Source organism: Micropterus salmoides, unplaced genomic scaffold, assembly GCF_014851395.1.
Source record: "Micropterus salmoides isolate LMB-PRFRI ecotype aquatic unplaced genomic scaffold, ASM1485139v1 Ms_hic_scaffold_14, whole genome shotgun sequence".
NCBI classification, from domain to species: Eukaryota; Metazoa; Chordata; class Actinopteri; order Centrarchiformes; family Centrarchidae; genus Micropterus; species Micropterus salmoides.
This window is the reverse complement of record NW_024040485.1, coordinates 15,872,465-15,885,451: the sequence shown is the minus strand read 5'-3', so window position 1 is coordinate 15,885,451 and position 12,987 is coordinate 15,872,465. Positions and strand designations below refer to the sequence as shown.

The 12,987-nt window shown below is 40.8% G+C and overlaps 1 protein-coding gene across 1 annotated transcript; it reads left to right on the top strand.

The window, feature by feature from the left end:
* The first annotated feature begins 554 nt into the window (after positions 1 to 554).
* On the top strand, positions 555 to 5,658 carry LOC119902070 (histamine H3 receptor-like). The gene is made up of 3 exons (XM_038717972.1): positions 555 to 1,122; positions 1,575 to 1,741; positions 3,680 to 5,658. The coding sequence occupies exons 1-3, from the start codon at positions 876 to 878 to the stop codon at positions 4,430 to 4,432; spliced, it is 1,167 nt and encodes a 388-aa protein (XP_038573900.1). The 5' UTR covers positions 555 to 875; the 3' UTR covers positions 4,433 to 5,658.
* The last annotated feature ends 7,329 nt before the right edge of the window (positions 5,659 to 12,987 follow it).

Below are 12,987 nucleotides of genomic sequence, written 5' to 3'. Positions count from 1 at the left end.
CCTGGATCCTCTACACACCCACAGCATGCTCATTTGAGGCAGCAACCCAAATTGGTAGGCTGCTTGTGTTGCTGTGTGCATCATGCAAAACTAATCAATCAGTGTGTGCAGCTGAAGGTCTGTGTGCCTGTGTATCAAATATAAGGTTTCTATGAATGGATTTCAGCAGGGAAAAAATGGAGACTATTAAACATACAGATCACACCCTGTTGATTCACAGCATGAAAATGAAATAATAGTAAACAAAAATAAATAGACTCTTTGACGTCAGCCAAATGATTTAAAAGTGCCAGTCTCAGTTTACAGTATAGTAAGGACAATAATCAGGTTTGCTTCCAAATTCCTTTTACATTGAACAAGGTGTGGGATGCTATTTCTTGGTATGCTTTAAAACTGAAGATGCAGTAGTTACAGTAACTGTCGTTAATATCGCATTGAGAGAAGCAAACTTGTCTATGGTGTTTCTACTATAGCCTATATGGCTTACTGTGCCAGTAGCCTATTCACTTCGTCATATCATAAAGAAATGCTTTGAAATCTGGCGCTACACATAATGTGTGATAACAAAAACATTTCCTTTGATTGATTGGGGAAGTAATCCCATTACAACAAAGCTTTTTGTCTCTTACGTGATTGCTCGTAAATGCCTAATTCATCAAGTGTCCAGCAAGAGTTTTGTGAAGAGCTTTGTGCGCTCTCTCGTGGATTTTCTTTGACATTGTGCTCACTTTCAACAGAAAAGCAAAGCTTTCACAGCGTATATGGGGGGTGTTGGATGCAGTGTCTATTCGCCTGGCACCTGTTGGTGGCTTATTATTTTCAGCGCTGGTCTATTGAGGATTTAATGACAGCATCGCTCGCCTCGTATCAGGACCATGTCGGAGGAGCAAACTGATTTTAACACCAGTCGCAACAGTGTTGACAATACCTCAACTAGAGTCCAGAGCAGTTTCGTGTTTTCAGGACCAATATTTGTCATTTTGATGGTGATGATGGTGACTTTGGTTGTTATGATAGTTTTGGGCAACGCACTGGTCATTTTGGCTTTTAAAGTCGACAAGAGTTTGAGAAGACAATGCAATTACTACTTCCTGAATTTGGCAATATCAGATTTTCTTGTTGGTAAGTTTTCTTTATTTTATAAACCATGTAATAACAGAATATAGAGTAAACGTTAATACAAACGATGAATATCTTATTTCTGCATCCCTGTTGCTATAGGATAGGTAAAGTTTTGAAATCATTCAAATATCTTTGATGCTCCTTTGGATGCCTGTCAATCTCCCTGCACTGTAGGTGTGTACTACTAAACAATAGTTGAGTAGGTCTACATACCCAAATTAAGCAGCTACAAATTAGTTTAAGTAACTAGGTCTGACCAACTATAAATAATTAGAGTGTTTGAAACATTTTCTTTCCTTTTTTTTCTTCGGTAATGGCATTGCTTAATTTCTGTGAACACACATTTATATAATCTGCTCATTCACATGCACTCATTACTTTTTGTCACCTCCCTGGGACAGGTACAGTATTTGCATTAGTTTCTGATCCCTTTCCAACGACTGTATCTGTAGGGGCTTTCTGCATCCCAGTTTACATCCCTTACATCCTCACTGGCAAGTGGATGCTGGGCCGAGGACTGTGTAAGCTGTGGCTGGTCATGGACTACCTGCTTTGTTCTGCGTCTGTCTTCAACATTGTCCTCATCAGCTATGACCGCTTCCTGTCAGTCACCAGAGCAGTGAGTGGAACATCCTGTGCCTCACATCTGTAATGCACATAACGATAAAAGTGAATTTAGTATTGTAACTCGGAGTACACTAGTCTGCAAAAAAAAATAAAATACATCATCTTCTTCTGGATAATTTTCCTGTCTCAGTTTCCACTTAGACTGTTTTTTTCCTTTATATTTGAGTGAAGAATTTAAAGTAGAATGTTGAAAGTTGGAGATTCCTTTCTCTTGTAACCATACTAATCTTTACTACTTGTGGTCTATGGCTTAATTTCTGACTGGTGAGTCTCCCAGGTCATTGGTAGGGGCAGTGCCACCCCGTTCTCCCAAATGTGCCCATCTGCAGAGGTTAATCATTCCTGACCCATTCAGGCCCAGTGCCACTCCTAATTATAGCCCTGCCCCATGACGAAGATAAAAAAAAAAGAATCACTTTTAGACTTTGGGACAGACTGGGCTTCAGAAAATTTGCAGAAAGCAGCACAAGGCTCGAACATCAGATGACTAAACCTGAATTACTTAAACACTTTTATGTCCATGCAACTATGTTCCACTGCTATATGTTTTTGTACAGCATCAGTCATTTTTATATTTTCTGCCTGTCTTGGCACATATCTAGTCTGGCATATTTCCCCAAACCTCTTCAGCTGTTAGGGCCCATTGAACCTTTTGTTGAGGCTTATCTTTGCATTACCCGGCTGACTGTATCCTATACACAAGTGTGTTAACTCAAAGGTGGGATGAGGCTTGGCATGGTAGACAAAGAGAGTGTTCTGTTTCCTTTCACAAGGAAACACTTAACATCAGAGCAATGGATACAAATAACACCAGAGAGCAAGAGAGAGAGAGAGAGAGAGAGAGAGAGAGAGAGAGACTCTTCTTTAATTAGCTTGCTTTGATCATTGAGGTCCTCCCCCGTACCATGGTCCTTCCAACCAGGAGAGATCAATCATAGCACAAACAGGCCACCGGCAGCCAAGCAGCTTTTTCCTAAAAGCATTTCTCTCTGAACATTGAAAGACAAAAGATCGTCCACAGGACAAAGTCTGTCTTTTTTTTTAAATGAGATGGAGTCATATGAGATGCATATATTTGGCTGTTAGGTGGAATGTCAGCACATAAGCAAAATGCTAAGTACAAAGTGTTAGCAAGAAGATGCTGTTTATGTGTTACTTTTGATTATAAGAGTAAGCTAAGATGAATCTGAGAATCTCTCAGGAGGAATCTAACAATTTAAAAAGATAATGCAAAATTTCAGATGGGATTTATGAGCACACTTGATTCTTCTCCGTTGATTGCTGCATCACCACATTAAGCAGAGGCAAGAAGTACACCAATTAATTAATACAAATATAAGAGGAACCATTTTTCATCTTCCTTGAAGAAGAACTGCAGTTCAATTTTTGTCATTCAGAAGAGGGGCATAAATTCAGAGTAGATGGTAAAGATGTAAAGTCTGATGCCCGCTGAACAGGAACGTGGACAGGGACATAGGATGTAACACTAACTGAGACAAGTCAGTTGATATGTTCTTCCTCTATGAAATGTATTTGTCAAAAGATGCATCGGATATGTTCTGATGTTATTAGATTGATACTTGATTAAATTCTCAGTTGTGGGCTCATCAGTGTCCCCTGGGTGTAAATGGTTTCACTGTTTTACTGGATGATTTTTGTAGACATGGTGGTTTAAAGCTATGCTGCGATTACTTCAAGGAGACCAGTGATGTGTTAAAAAGTGCTGGAATTAGACATCTTCATCCCTGCTGTTAAATGAACATTGACAACCTTTTTATGGGCAAAGACAGTTTACTTTAACATAAATTGTTATCTCGCCCTCTAAATATTTCTACAATAATGATAGGATGCAGCAAGTGCGCATAAAATTGAGTGACTGCACACAGGCAATATTATTCAGTATATTTTCTTATGTTTATATTTACTGCAGGTAAGTTACCGTGCCAGACAAAGCATGACTCATCAAGCCATTATGAAGATGATTGCTGTCTGGGTGTTAGCCTTTGTCCTGTACGGTCCAGCCATCATATTCTGGGAACTGGTGGTGGGCAGAAGCCGCGTGCCAAAGGATGAGTGCTTTGCGGAGTTCTATTACTCTTGGTACTTCCTGCTGAGTGCCTCTATGCTGGAGTTTTTTTCTCCTTTCATCTCGGTGGCTTTCTTCAACCTCAGCATTTACCTAAGCATACGCAGGAGGAGGCTCCACAGCAGGGAGGCCCAGCTCCACCTTCAACTGAGCGAACCTGCCTCTGCGCAGGGGGAAAGTGTCCCCTTGTCCCACAACTGGGGGTTTGGGAAGAAACTGGCTGTAAGAGGTTCCATTCACTCCCAGACCTCCTCTCCCAGTCTGAACAAACTAGATCCCTCAACCAGCAGGGCTGCCCAGCCTAGCCGTCTGTCCAGGGATAAGAAAATTGCTAAGTCCCTGGCCATCATAGTGTGTGTTTTTGCCATCTGCTGGGCACCGTACACGCTACTGATGATCATCCGTGCCGCCTGCAGAGGGCGGTGCATCCAGCATCACTGGTACGAGGTCACCTTCTGGCTCCTGTGGCTCAACTCTGCTATTAACCCATTCCTGTACCCGCTTTGCCACAGTAGCTTCCGCAGGGCCTTTAGCAAGATACTTTGCCCAAGGTGGCATACTACTCCCTCGTCATCTGTCCTCCGTGCTGGCCAGTGACAAGCAGATACCCATGCATGGATGGGGATGTGCAATGTGCCAAAATTATGGATGGAAGCATTCATAATATAACCCATACTTTCCACAGTTTCAGCAGATGGAGCTAAACTTTGCTCCACAGTTTGTCATATAGACTATAATTCATTGTTTTAATTTGTTTTTAGTGTTTGAATGTATAAAGTTGGTATCATCAGATGCATATAAAGTATTTTCCTGTCTGTTGATTGTTGGGTGAGAGAAAACCTAGAAAAGAGGGAAACAGACCTGTTGATTAATACCATGCAGACAATAAAATAGCCAGATCTGCCAGCTGCGGGTTTTGTGCTGTATGTATCTGTAAAAATAAGGTCAATAAGAAATTAATTTTACTTGATTAACTGCCCCATTCTTTGGCACATTCATTATCAAATTATGTGGATTATGTGATAGATATGCTCTAGAAAATGAAACATAACAAGATTTTATATTTGTCTTAAATGTGTGTCATCCAGACTAGATAGTAAATCATCAATTATGTTGTCTTGTTGAATGTATATACATTATATTGAGGATTTATGTTGATTAAGGTAAGTGTTGCCCTTGCTGTGACATCCTTGCTTCAGCTGAAGTAAAACAGATCTTTATCACCCTCTGCTGTTAGAAAGTTTACTACTGGTGTTGCAAAAGCACAGTGACAACAACACAAAGTGCCATCAAGTGTAAATGTATGTAAAATGAATTGTTTTATCAAAGCCTGACATTTGATAGCCTTTCCTTTTGGGCCACGTTGTTATACAGATCAATAATGGATTACATTTCTCCAGAAACATTTCTCAGTAGAAAAACAACACAAAGAAATTAGTTTATAAATTGTTAATTCTTATTAAGTTATTAGTGATTAGTACTAAACTAAACCACTCCACAGCAGTACCACCACCACTGGTTTATTGAATTTAATTTTTTAGTGTGTTTTACAGAAAGTACTTGGCTTTATGTAAAAGAGAGTACCAGCCCCAGCCTGTTCAACCTGCTGCTGTCTGGCAAGAATGTACACTTTTCTACCATAAGACTTCAGAGCAACTTTTTTCTCCGGGCTGTGAGACTCTTTAATTCATCCGCAACACTCCACCATGCAAAATAGTTTTATTTCTTTGACTTGTTATTTATACATCCATCTATTGTGTATAATTTTTGTATATGATGTTGTTTTTGTGAGTAGCATAAAGGGAACTACAACTAAATCTCATTATCTTTTGTTGTAAAATGATAAATAAATCTACCTTGTACCTTCTGTTTACAGACAATGCCAAAATACCATTTTACTGTGATCAGCTGGTGTATATACTTATGTGCCACTAGATGTCACCATGAACCTTTACAGCTTCCTGTCTGTGCAGCGCTTGAGCATTTAGCTTCACTGCATCACTGAAAGAAGTCAGTCTTTGAGATTGGCTATGGTTTCCATGAACTGTTGTTCTTTATTGTTTTTGTTTGAGTCATCATTTAAATACATGCTATGTTTTTCCATCAAGACCATGACTGATTCCAATTATAATAGAACATGTAACCTAATAATTAGGTATATAAAATTGTATGGTGCTTTTGTTACATTTACTCACAGTGAGTCCTTTATTACAAGTGACATGTAATTGCAAAACCTGAACAGTTACAGCACATCCAATTCTTTATCAAATGTTTTATAGTCCTTAGGTGAGTGCTGTTATGCTATACATTCTTTAGTTACTGTGTAATAACTTCAGTATTAGAGTAGTAGCCTACATGTTCTCCTCTTAGCTTTGAAGGAAGTTGTGGTACAATAATAAAAAATTAAATAATCCAATTTTGTGTTTAATTTATGTGAATGAAATTTAGGATTAACCAAAAATAAACACATCTCTGTTACTGGCTGTTACCATTATGCAGAATATAAAATAAATAAATTAAGCTCTGATGCATTTTAAATGGAACATTGTGCACTGCAGTTGGTGTTTACCTGATGGCTAATTGGGTCAGTGCCAAGTGCTGAGTGGCTTTTGTTTGATGTACAGATGAAATGCTGAGAGTGCAATACCATTTTTGTATTGTTCCCCAGTCTAGGTATGTTTGATTTGATAGCTTAAATAAGTTATTTCCAGAAGCAGACTTATTAGACCTGTAATTACGCCATCATATTAGAAAGTGGGGTTACATTTTGCAGGTGCCTGGGTCCCACAGGGGACTTACATTGCTCAAATTGTTGCTGCTGCCCGTGTGCACATCTGGGCCCCTGGTCAGGTGCTGGGAATAAGGGCACAGCTGCAGGGAACAAGCCTCTGCTCCCCCCTCACTCCCTCTCTGCCCGTGGTGTGGTGGGGAGACAGAAGCATACTTCTGACCAGAGGGATGCAGGCACATTTCCCTTGGGATGACAGTACTGCATTTATCAGCAGAATGGCAAGCCTGGGTTTACTCCCTGTGTATCTAAATGCGTATCACTGTGAGGAGCGCTTGCACTGTGTGCAGTTATATTAGGAGGACTACTGCTATTGATTTTGTTGATAGATTGAAATGTCATGGCATGAGTGCCAAACCGATTGGCTACAGACTGAGGCTGTGTTGGGGATCATGCCAGCTAAAATGGTCTAGGAGGAGTAGCACCATGAAAAATACAGATGAGATATTTTAATAATGTGCACACGCAAATGTGTGTGTGACTTTCTAATCCTTTTCAGTGTGTATACCTGAATGTGTTTATGGGGGATTTGTATGTCTCTGACCCCAAGCAATGTATCTAAAAGCAATGACCCCAAATGGAGCGCACCTGTGCCCCTTCAGTTTATAGAGCCCCATTAGCAGAGACTCTGTCAGTGATCAGAGGGGGGAATGGGCCTATATAACTTCCCCATGAGAATCTCTGAGTAATTAAACTCTTAGAGGTTCCTCTATAGCACTTTGTTAGGATGACTTAATGCTGAAATCTCTTGTTTTCAAACTGGATCAGACCTCTCGTCTACACAAAAGGTAAATAAAAGGTGACAGATGTGGAATGAAGCCACTGTCATGTTTAGCATTATGGAAAACACAGAGGACATTGTCACATACTCCTTACAACAAGACTATGGCCAATGTGCTACACTAGTATTTTAAAGTTAAACTTGAATGTAAGAGTGAACTGGCATTAGAAGAACAAATCAGTTTGGTCTGCTGGTCAAAACTTTGACCTCTTTTGAAGTTGTAGCATCACTATGTGTACATTTTCCCTTGTGCAGGCTAACTAAATGTAAACCACAGTTAATATTTCATGAGGGACATCCTCAAAAAGAAAAACGGTCTATTTCTGCTTGATTTTTGCCTTTTCCGTTCTTCCGTTTTTCCCTCTGCTTTTTTCCTGCAGTGTACTTCCTGACTAGAGATTAAATAATTCCATTGGAATCCTCTTAGGATGGGTTCCCAGCACTTGGCAATTAAACAATTACATTTAATCAGCATGGGGCGACGCTTCAAGTCACCCTCATTTCAGACGTTGATTAAAAGCAATTCTGCAGTGGTTATTGCTGTCGACTTTCGAAACTGCGGTTCACTTAGGTTTACTGCGTCTGTGGGGTCAGGTTGGATAGCAATATGGCAGGTTCAGCGGTGGTCGAAAGCTGTATCTGTCAGTAGTGGGTAAGACAGTAATAACAGAGCTCATGGCAGACCTTATATTGTCCCTTTAGTCAGAGCTAGTTAGATTACTTTGAGACATTTTGACCCTACAGCAAAGAAGACTCAAAGAACAATAGAAGGGAGAGGGACTTTAAGTTATGCATGTGGGAGTCCACTCCTGTGTGAGTGTGTGCCCATTGTTACATTACATATGTGAATTTGACTGTATCCACACACAGCTTTTTGCATCTATGCTTATGTGTATTTGGCTTGAATGAAGTGCACCTTGACAATGTCATCATGCCATCCAATTACATCTCCCTCTGTGATGGCAAGCAAGCTGAGAGAGGGTACATGGGGAGGAAGGCTTTTGTGTGAACTTGTATTTGACATTGCACTGGAGTGTAAGAGTGCTACGTGGCATAGCGCTGGAGCGGACTTTAGTCTTTGCCGTGCAACCCAGATGAGTTTCGATAGATACCCGGCCCCCTCTTGTGAAACCCAGGTGTCCCTGTTTCATAAGGCACCCTACTGGCTCCCCAGCCCTCTTAATTGGCGATTTCCGTCAGCTGGCATCCAGGCCTTCGAGCAGCGGTCTCTGGCCTTACAGTCACTGCTGTTGAAGGAATCCAGTTCATTCCAGAACTTCAGCATTTCTAACAGATGGATACATGGGCGGGCTGAGTAAGGCATCAAGGTTTTTGCAAACCTGTAAATCATCTGTGAATTTCCTGGTATCTAGATAAGACGCATGCTTGAAGGTCGAGAAAATGCTGCTGAATGCTTTAGTCAGTGTGTTTCTTGGTTTTAATAAAGATGGGCAACTGCAGAGAATGGGCCACGAGTTTTAGTCTCAGGTGCAGAAACGCTGTAACAAGACATAGATGATTTTTATATGATGAAGTCAAATATAGATAAAAGGTTTCACCAGGACGGGAATGTAGCCCTTTTCCTGGTGCAGTAGCATAGCAGCGCGGTAACAATAGTCTCTTCTAATGACATTCCTCTAGTAACTTCTTGCCTCTGTGAATCTCAGGGGGAATGCGCTACAAAAAGTGATAATTACATGAAATACTGTATACATAGAGAATAAAGGGAGCATGTTTACATAACCATGCCCATAAATATCTGACGGAGAAGACATTGTTCTCCGACTCCTTTTAAGCTGATCTCCCAGGGATGCCATTTTAATGACATGATGGTTTAAAGAGATGCTGCTCCATCTCGTTCCATATTTAATTAACTTTTGCTTTTCTGACGCAGAGGAAAAACAGAATAAAGAACGCGTGATAGAGACAAACACACACGATAGCGAGGAGACAATAACAAATAGCTGGGAGAACAGAGAAGGAGGCAGGGGGAACATGAGCAGAGACCTTGTCATGCTTTTGTGAGCTGTTTACAATACAAGAGATGCAAAGGGAGAGGAGGGGTGTTGGAAGAGCGAGAGCTCTTAAAATTTAAAAAAAGAGAGGGATAGAATTAAGAAAAAGGAAAAGAGGAAGAGATGGGAGAGAGCAGGGGAACACTGGGAGAATGAGGCCCTTGTTCTCCCAAGGGGCTCCATTATGGAGCATTTTTTAGTTCATCACCAATAAGAGGAAAATAACAGTGAAACTGACAGTATGGGTTTAACTGATGTTCCAGATTTCCAAAAATAAATATATGTGCGAATAAACATTAATATGTACAGATACAGAGACTTCGGCTCATAATAATGTGTGGCTAAAGAGAGTGAATGCATTACATCGTGCCGACCTGTGTTGTCTTGTCTGCATATATGGTCATGCACACCCATAGCACTGAAACACTGGAACTTTTTTCAGCAGCCACAATGAACTCAAATCATTTAAACAATTAATTCATGTTCTGGGACAAGGGAGTCAGCCCAGAATCCAGTGTGCCCTCCTCTCTCTCAGGCAGTGTGTTTTCCATTTTTACTTTCAGCTGTATACGGTGTACTCTGCATTATTGATACTTTCTTTCCCTCTTCTCTCCTCTTGTTAGACTCTTCCCTTGTCCTCATATCATCACATCGGCCACACTGGCTGCAGAGCCTGGAGAGTTGCAGTAACTTTGACCCCTCCTGGTCTATATTTTATTGCTTGGTGTTTAATACATTTTTGAAAATCCCTCCCCCATCCCGTCCACAAAAAAAAGACAAAAAAGAATGTAGTGCCCTGTCTATTTCAAGTGTTTTTCTTGGTGAGGCAGAAGGAGATGACAGGAGGGGGATACTCTGCTCTCCCAGTTCAGGAGGCAGGGGGGATCATTAGAAGTGGCTACGAAGGAGGGAAGAGGGTTAAAGTATTTGTCCATATGTCTGTTAGCTCGGTGATAGACTGGTGACTTGTCCAGGGTGTACCCTGCTCCTTCCCCCAATATGTGCTGGGATAGGCTCAAGTCCCCTGTGACCCTGAACAGGAATGAAATGAAATGGATGGAGGCATGAAAGATGCATCTTCCCTACATAGAGTAAATCAACTTTAAATGAATATTTTTTTCTAAAATGCATTTATTTGTATTTTCTAGTTTTGTACTTGTGTAGTTTGAAGTGTAGGATGAGGGTAACAATCCTCTGATGGTGATATTCACAGCTCCAGGCGCCATTTTCTAATTAGTACCTGAGCACTGTCTTTGCCATTCTTATGTCTGCGAAATAAATGTCTTTATAGTAACTTTACTTGTGAGGAGGACAATTTGAAATAAAGCTTTTTTTTTACTGTTATTCTCATTCCTACAATTACATTTTAAAGATACAGAAACATGGTGTATACAAAATTACACAGGATACACACAAAAGACAATAGCAAAAGCACTCGATCCATAAACACTGTGGCAGGGCTACATACTGAGGCTAAGACGTCCATTTTGCTGACACAGTTCTGAAGTGAAAAGATGGCTCTCTGGATGTGGAGTGCCGGTGTGAGAGATTGGGTTACCCCAGACACTCCCAGTGGATCTCCCGGCCAAATGGATCTGGATCTCACGCTTGGGCGCACATATTGAATGCCATAAGAGGTCTCTTAGGTCTCCTTCAGTGGGAGGAATGCACAGCCTAACAATGTGGAGTTTTCACCAAACTAAATTTTGCACCAAAGAAGAGTTATAGCAAGGACACTGGGTCACAAGGGACAAGCGCTAAATGCATACTTACATTTGTGCAGGTTGTTCATACCGCTTAAAGTGGCACATTCTCAGCTGCCTGGATTGCAACATACTGCACAGGTTCAGTAGGATCTCATAATTCTTTAATAAAGTCTTAACACAGGCTGCCACTTTTCCTCTAGAGGACTGACTGAGTATTAGGATGTCAAATGAAAAAACAAAATGCTATTTCACACACATCCTGGACAAGAACAATGGCATTTCAGCTACTCCCAAACATCTGGCCCCACTGCCCAGTTTCACTAAGGACTTGCCAGGCAATGCCAGCAGCAGTGAGTGCCACTTGCATTGAGGTTATGTTCAGGCGATGACACCATAGAGGATCAGCCAGGCTAAGTTATCTCTGCACAAGCCATCCATTCTGCTGCTTTCTGATGGAAGAATACTTGGGGGCTGTGTAATTATATTGCTTTAAATGAACCCCAGAGAACGCCCCTGCCAAAGCGCCCACAAAGTCTCACACTTGGGTGAGTGTCAGAAACAGCGCTTGTGCATGCACTCGTGTGTAGCTGCATGTGTGTTTTGCTGCTTAGGCTGGCGTTAAAAGGGAGGCCGCAGTGCTTCTGATACGCCTCACAAGTGAATTTAATTAAATCATAAATATGAGCTGGAGGCCGCCACCCAATTTAATGTAATGGATGATGTGGGCCAGTCCATCTCTGGCAAAGCAAAGTTCTGGACCCGTTTAAATGCCCTTGAAGCTTATTAAAAGTGCCTGGCACAGGGAGATGCTAGCAAAGTTGTTTAATGGATGCCCAGCTTGCATTCAGTATGACAGTTAATGTTGGGCCGTACCATCTCTGATTTTGACGAGGGGTTCTGTCTCCTTTGTCGAATTCTTGTCATTGTAAGAGGCCCTGCCCATTCCTCATCTGAGCCTCATTATAGTACCGTAATAAAAGCTAATAAATGACAGACAACATGCACATTTGATGATATTGTTGAAAGAAGAATATTCAATCAGACAAGCTTCAGAAACCTCGATTACACATGTATGATACAATACTGTATGTGATCAATTTCTGTGACAAATTAGCTTCATTATTATCATCCAGAGGTGTCACATGTATATGATTTTATATATGTTCTGCACAAAATGGATCAAAAGAGTATATATAGGAATATTATTAAGCTTCTCTTGGCATTCTTTTTTATGTTTAAACATGCATACAATACATGGATAATATATTTTATAAACATAAAATATCTGTAGTGTATTTCAAATTAAGCATTAGTTTACAGTCATTTGTTATTTACAGTATAACCTAGTTATAATTCTATGAGCTGCAGCACTGAGCCTTTTCCAAAAAAACTGAAAGCTTAAATAAATGTTATGTTGCTTGCGCATCACCATTGATGAATCATTTGCTGGGACAGACAGATGTTGTTGCATGGGTTTTGTCCCATTTGGCGAAGGCAGAAGAATCTTTTCCTCCGTCTCCTGGAGTGCTGGAGGCTCCCTAAATAGACCTAGCGCAAGGGTGTGTAGAATGGGACCGCACAGGGTGATGGGTAATGGAGTCATTAATAACAAAGACCTCCCTTAAGATGCTCAGATGTTTGTTAGGGAGAGCCACGAGGGAGTGAGGAAATAGGATGCAATTTGATACAATAAAAAAGCAGTGTAAGCTTTTGATATGATGAGCATGTTTATGCTGTCATAGGTTTTATCTAATGGGTTAATTGTGTTCACACGTGCGAGTGCACGCACACACACACACACACACACACACACACACTGATATTGTATTTTTAGATAGGCTAGATAATGAAGGGACAAGCCA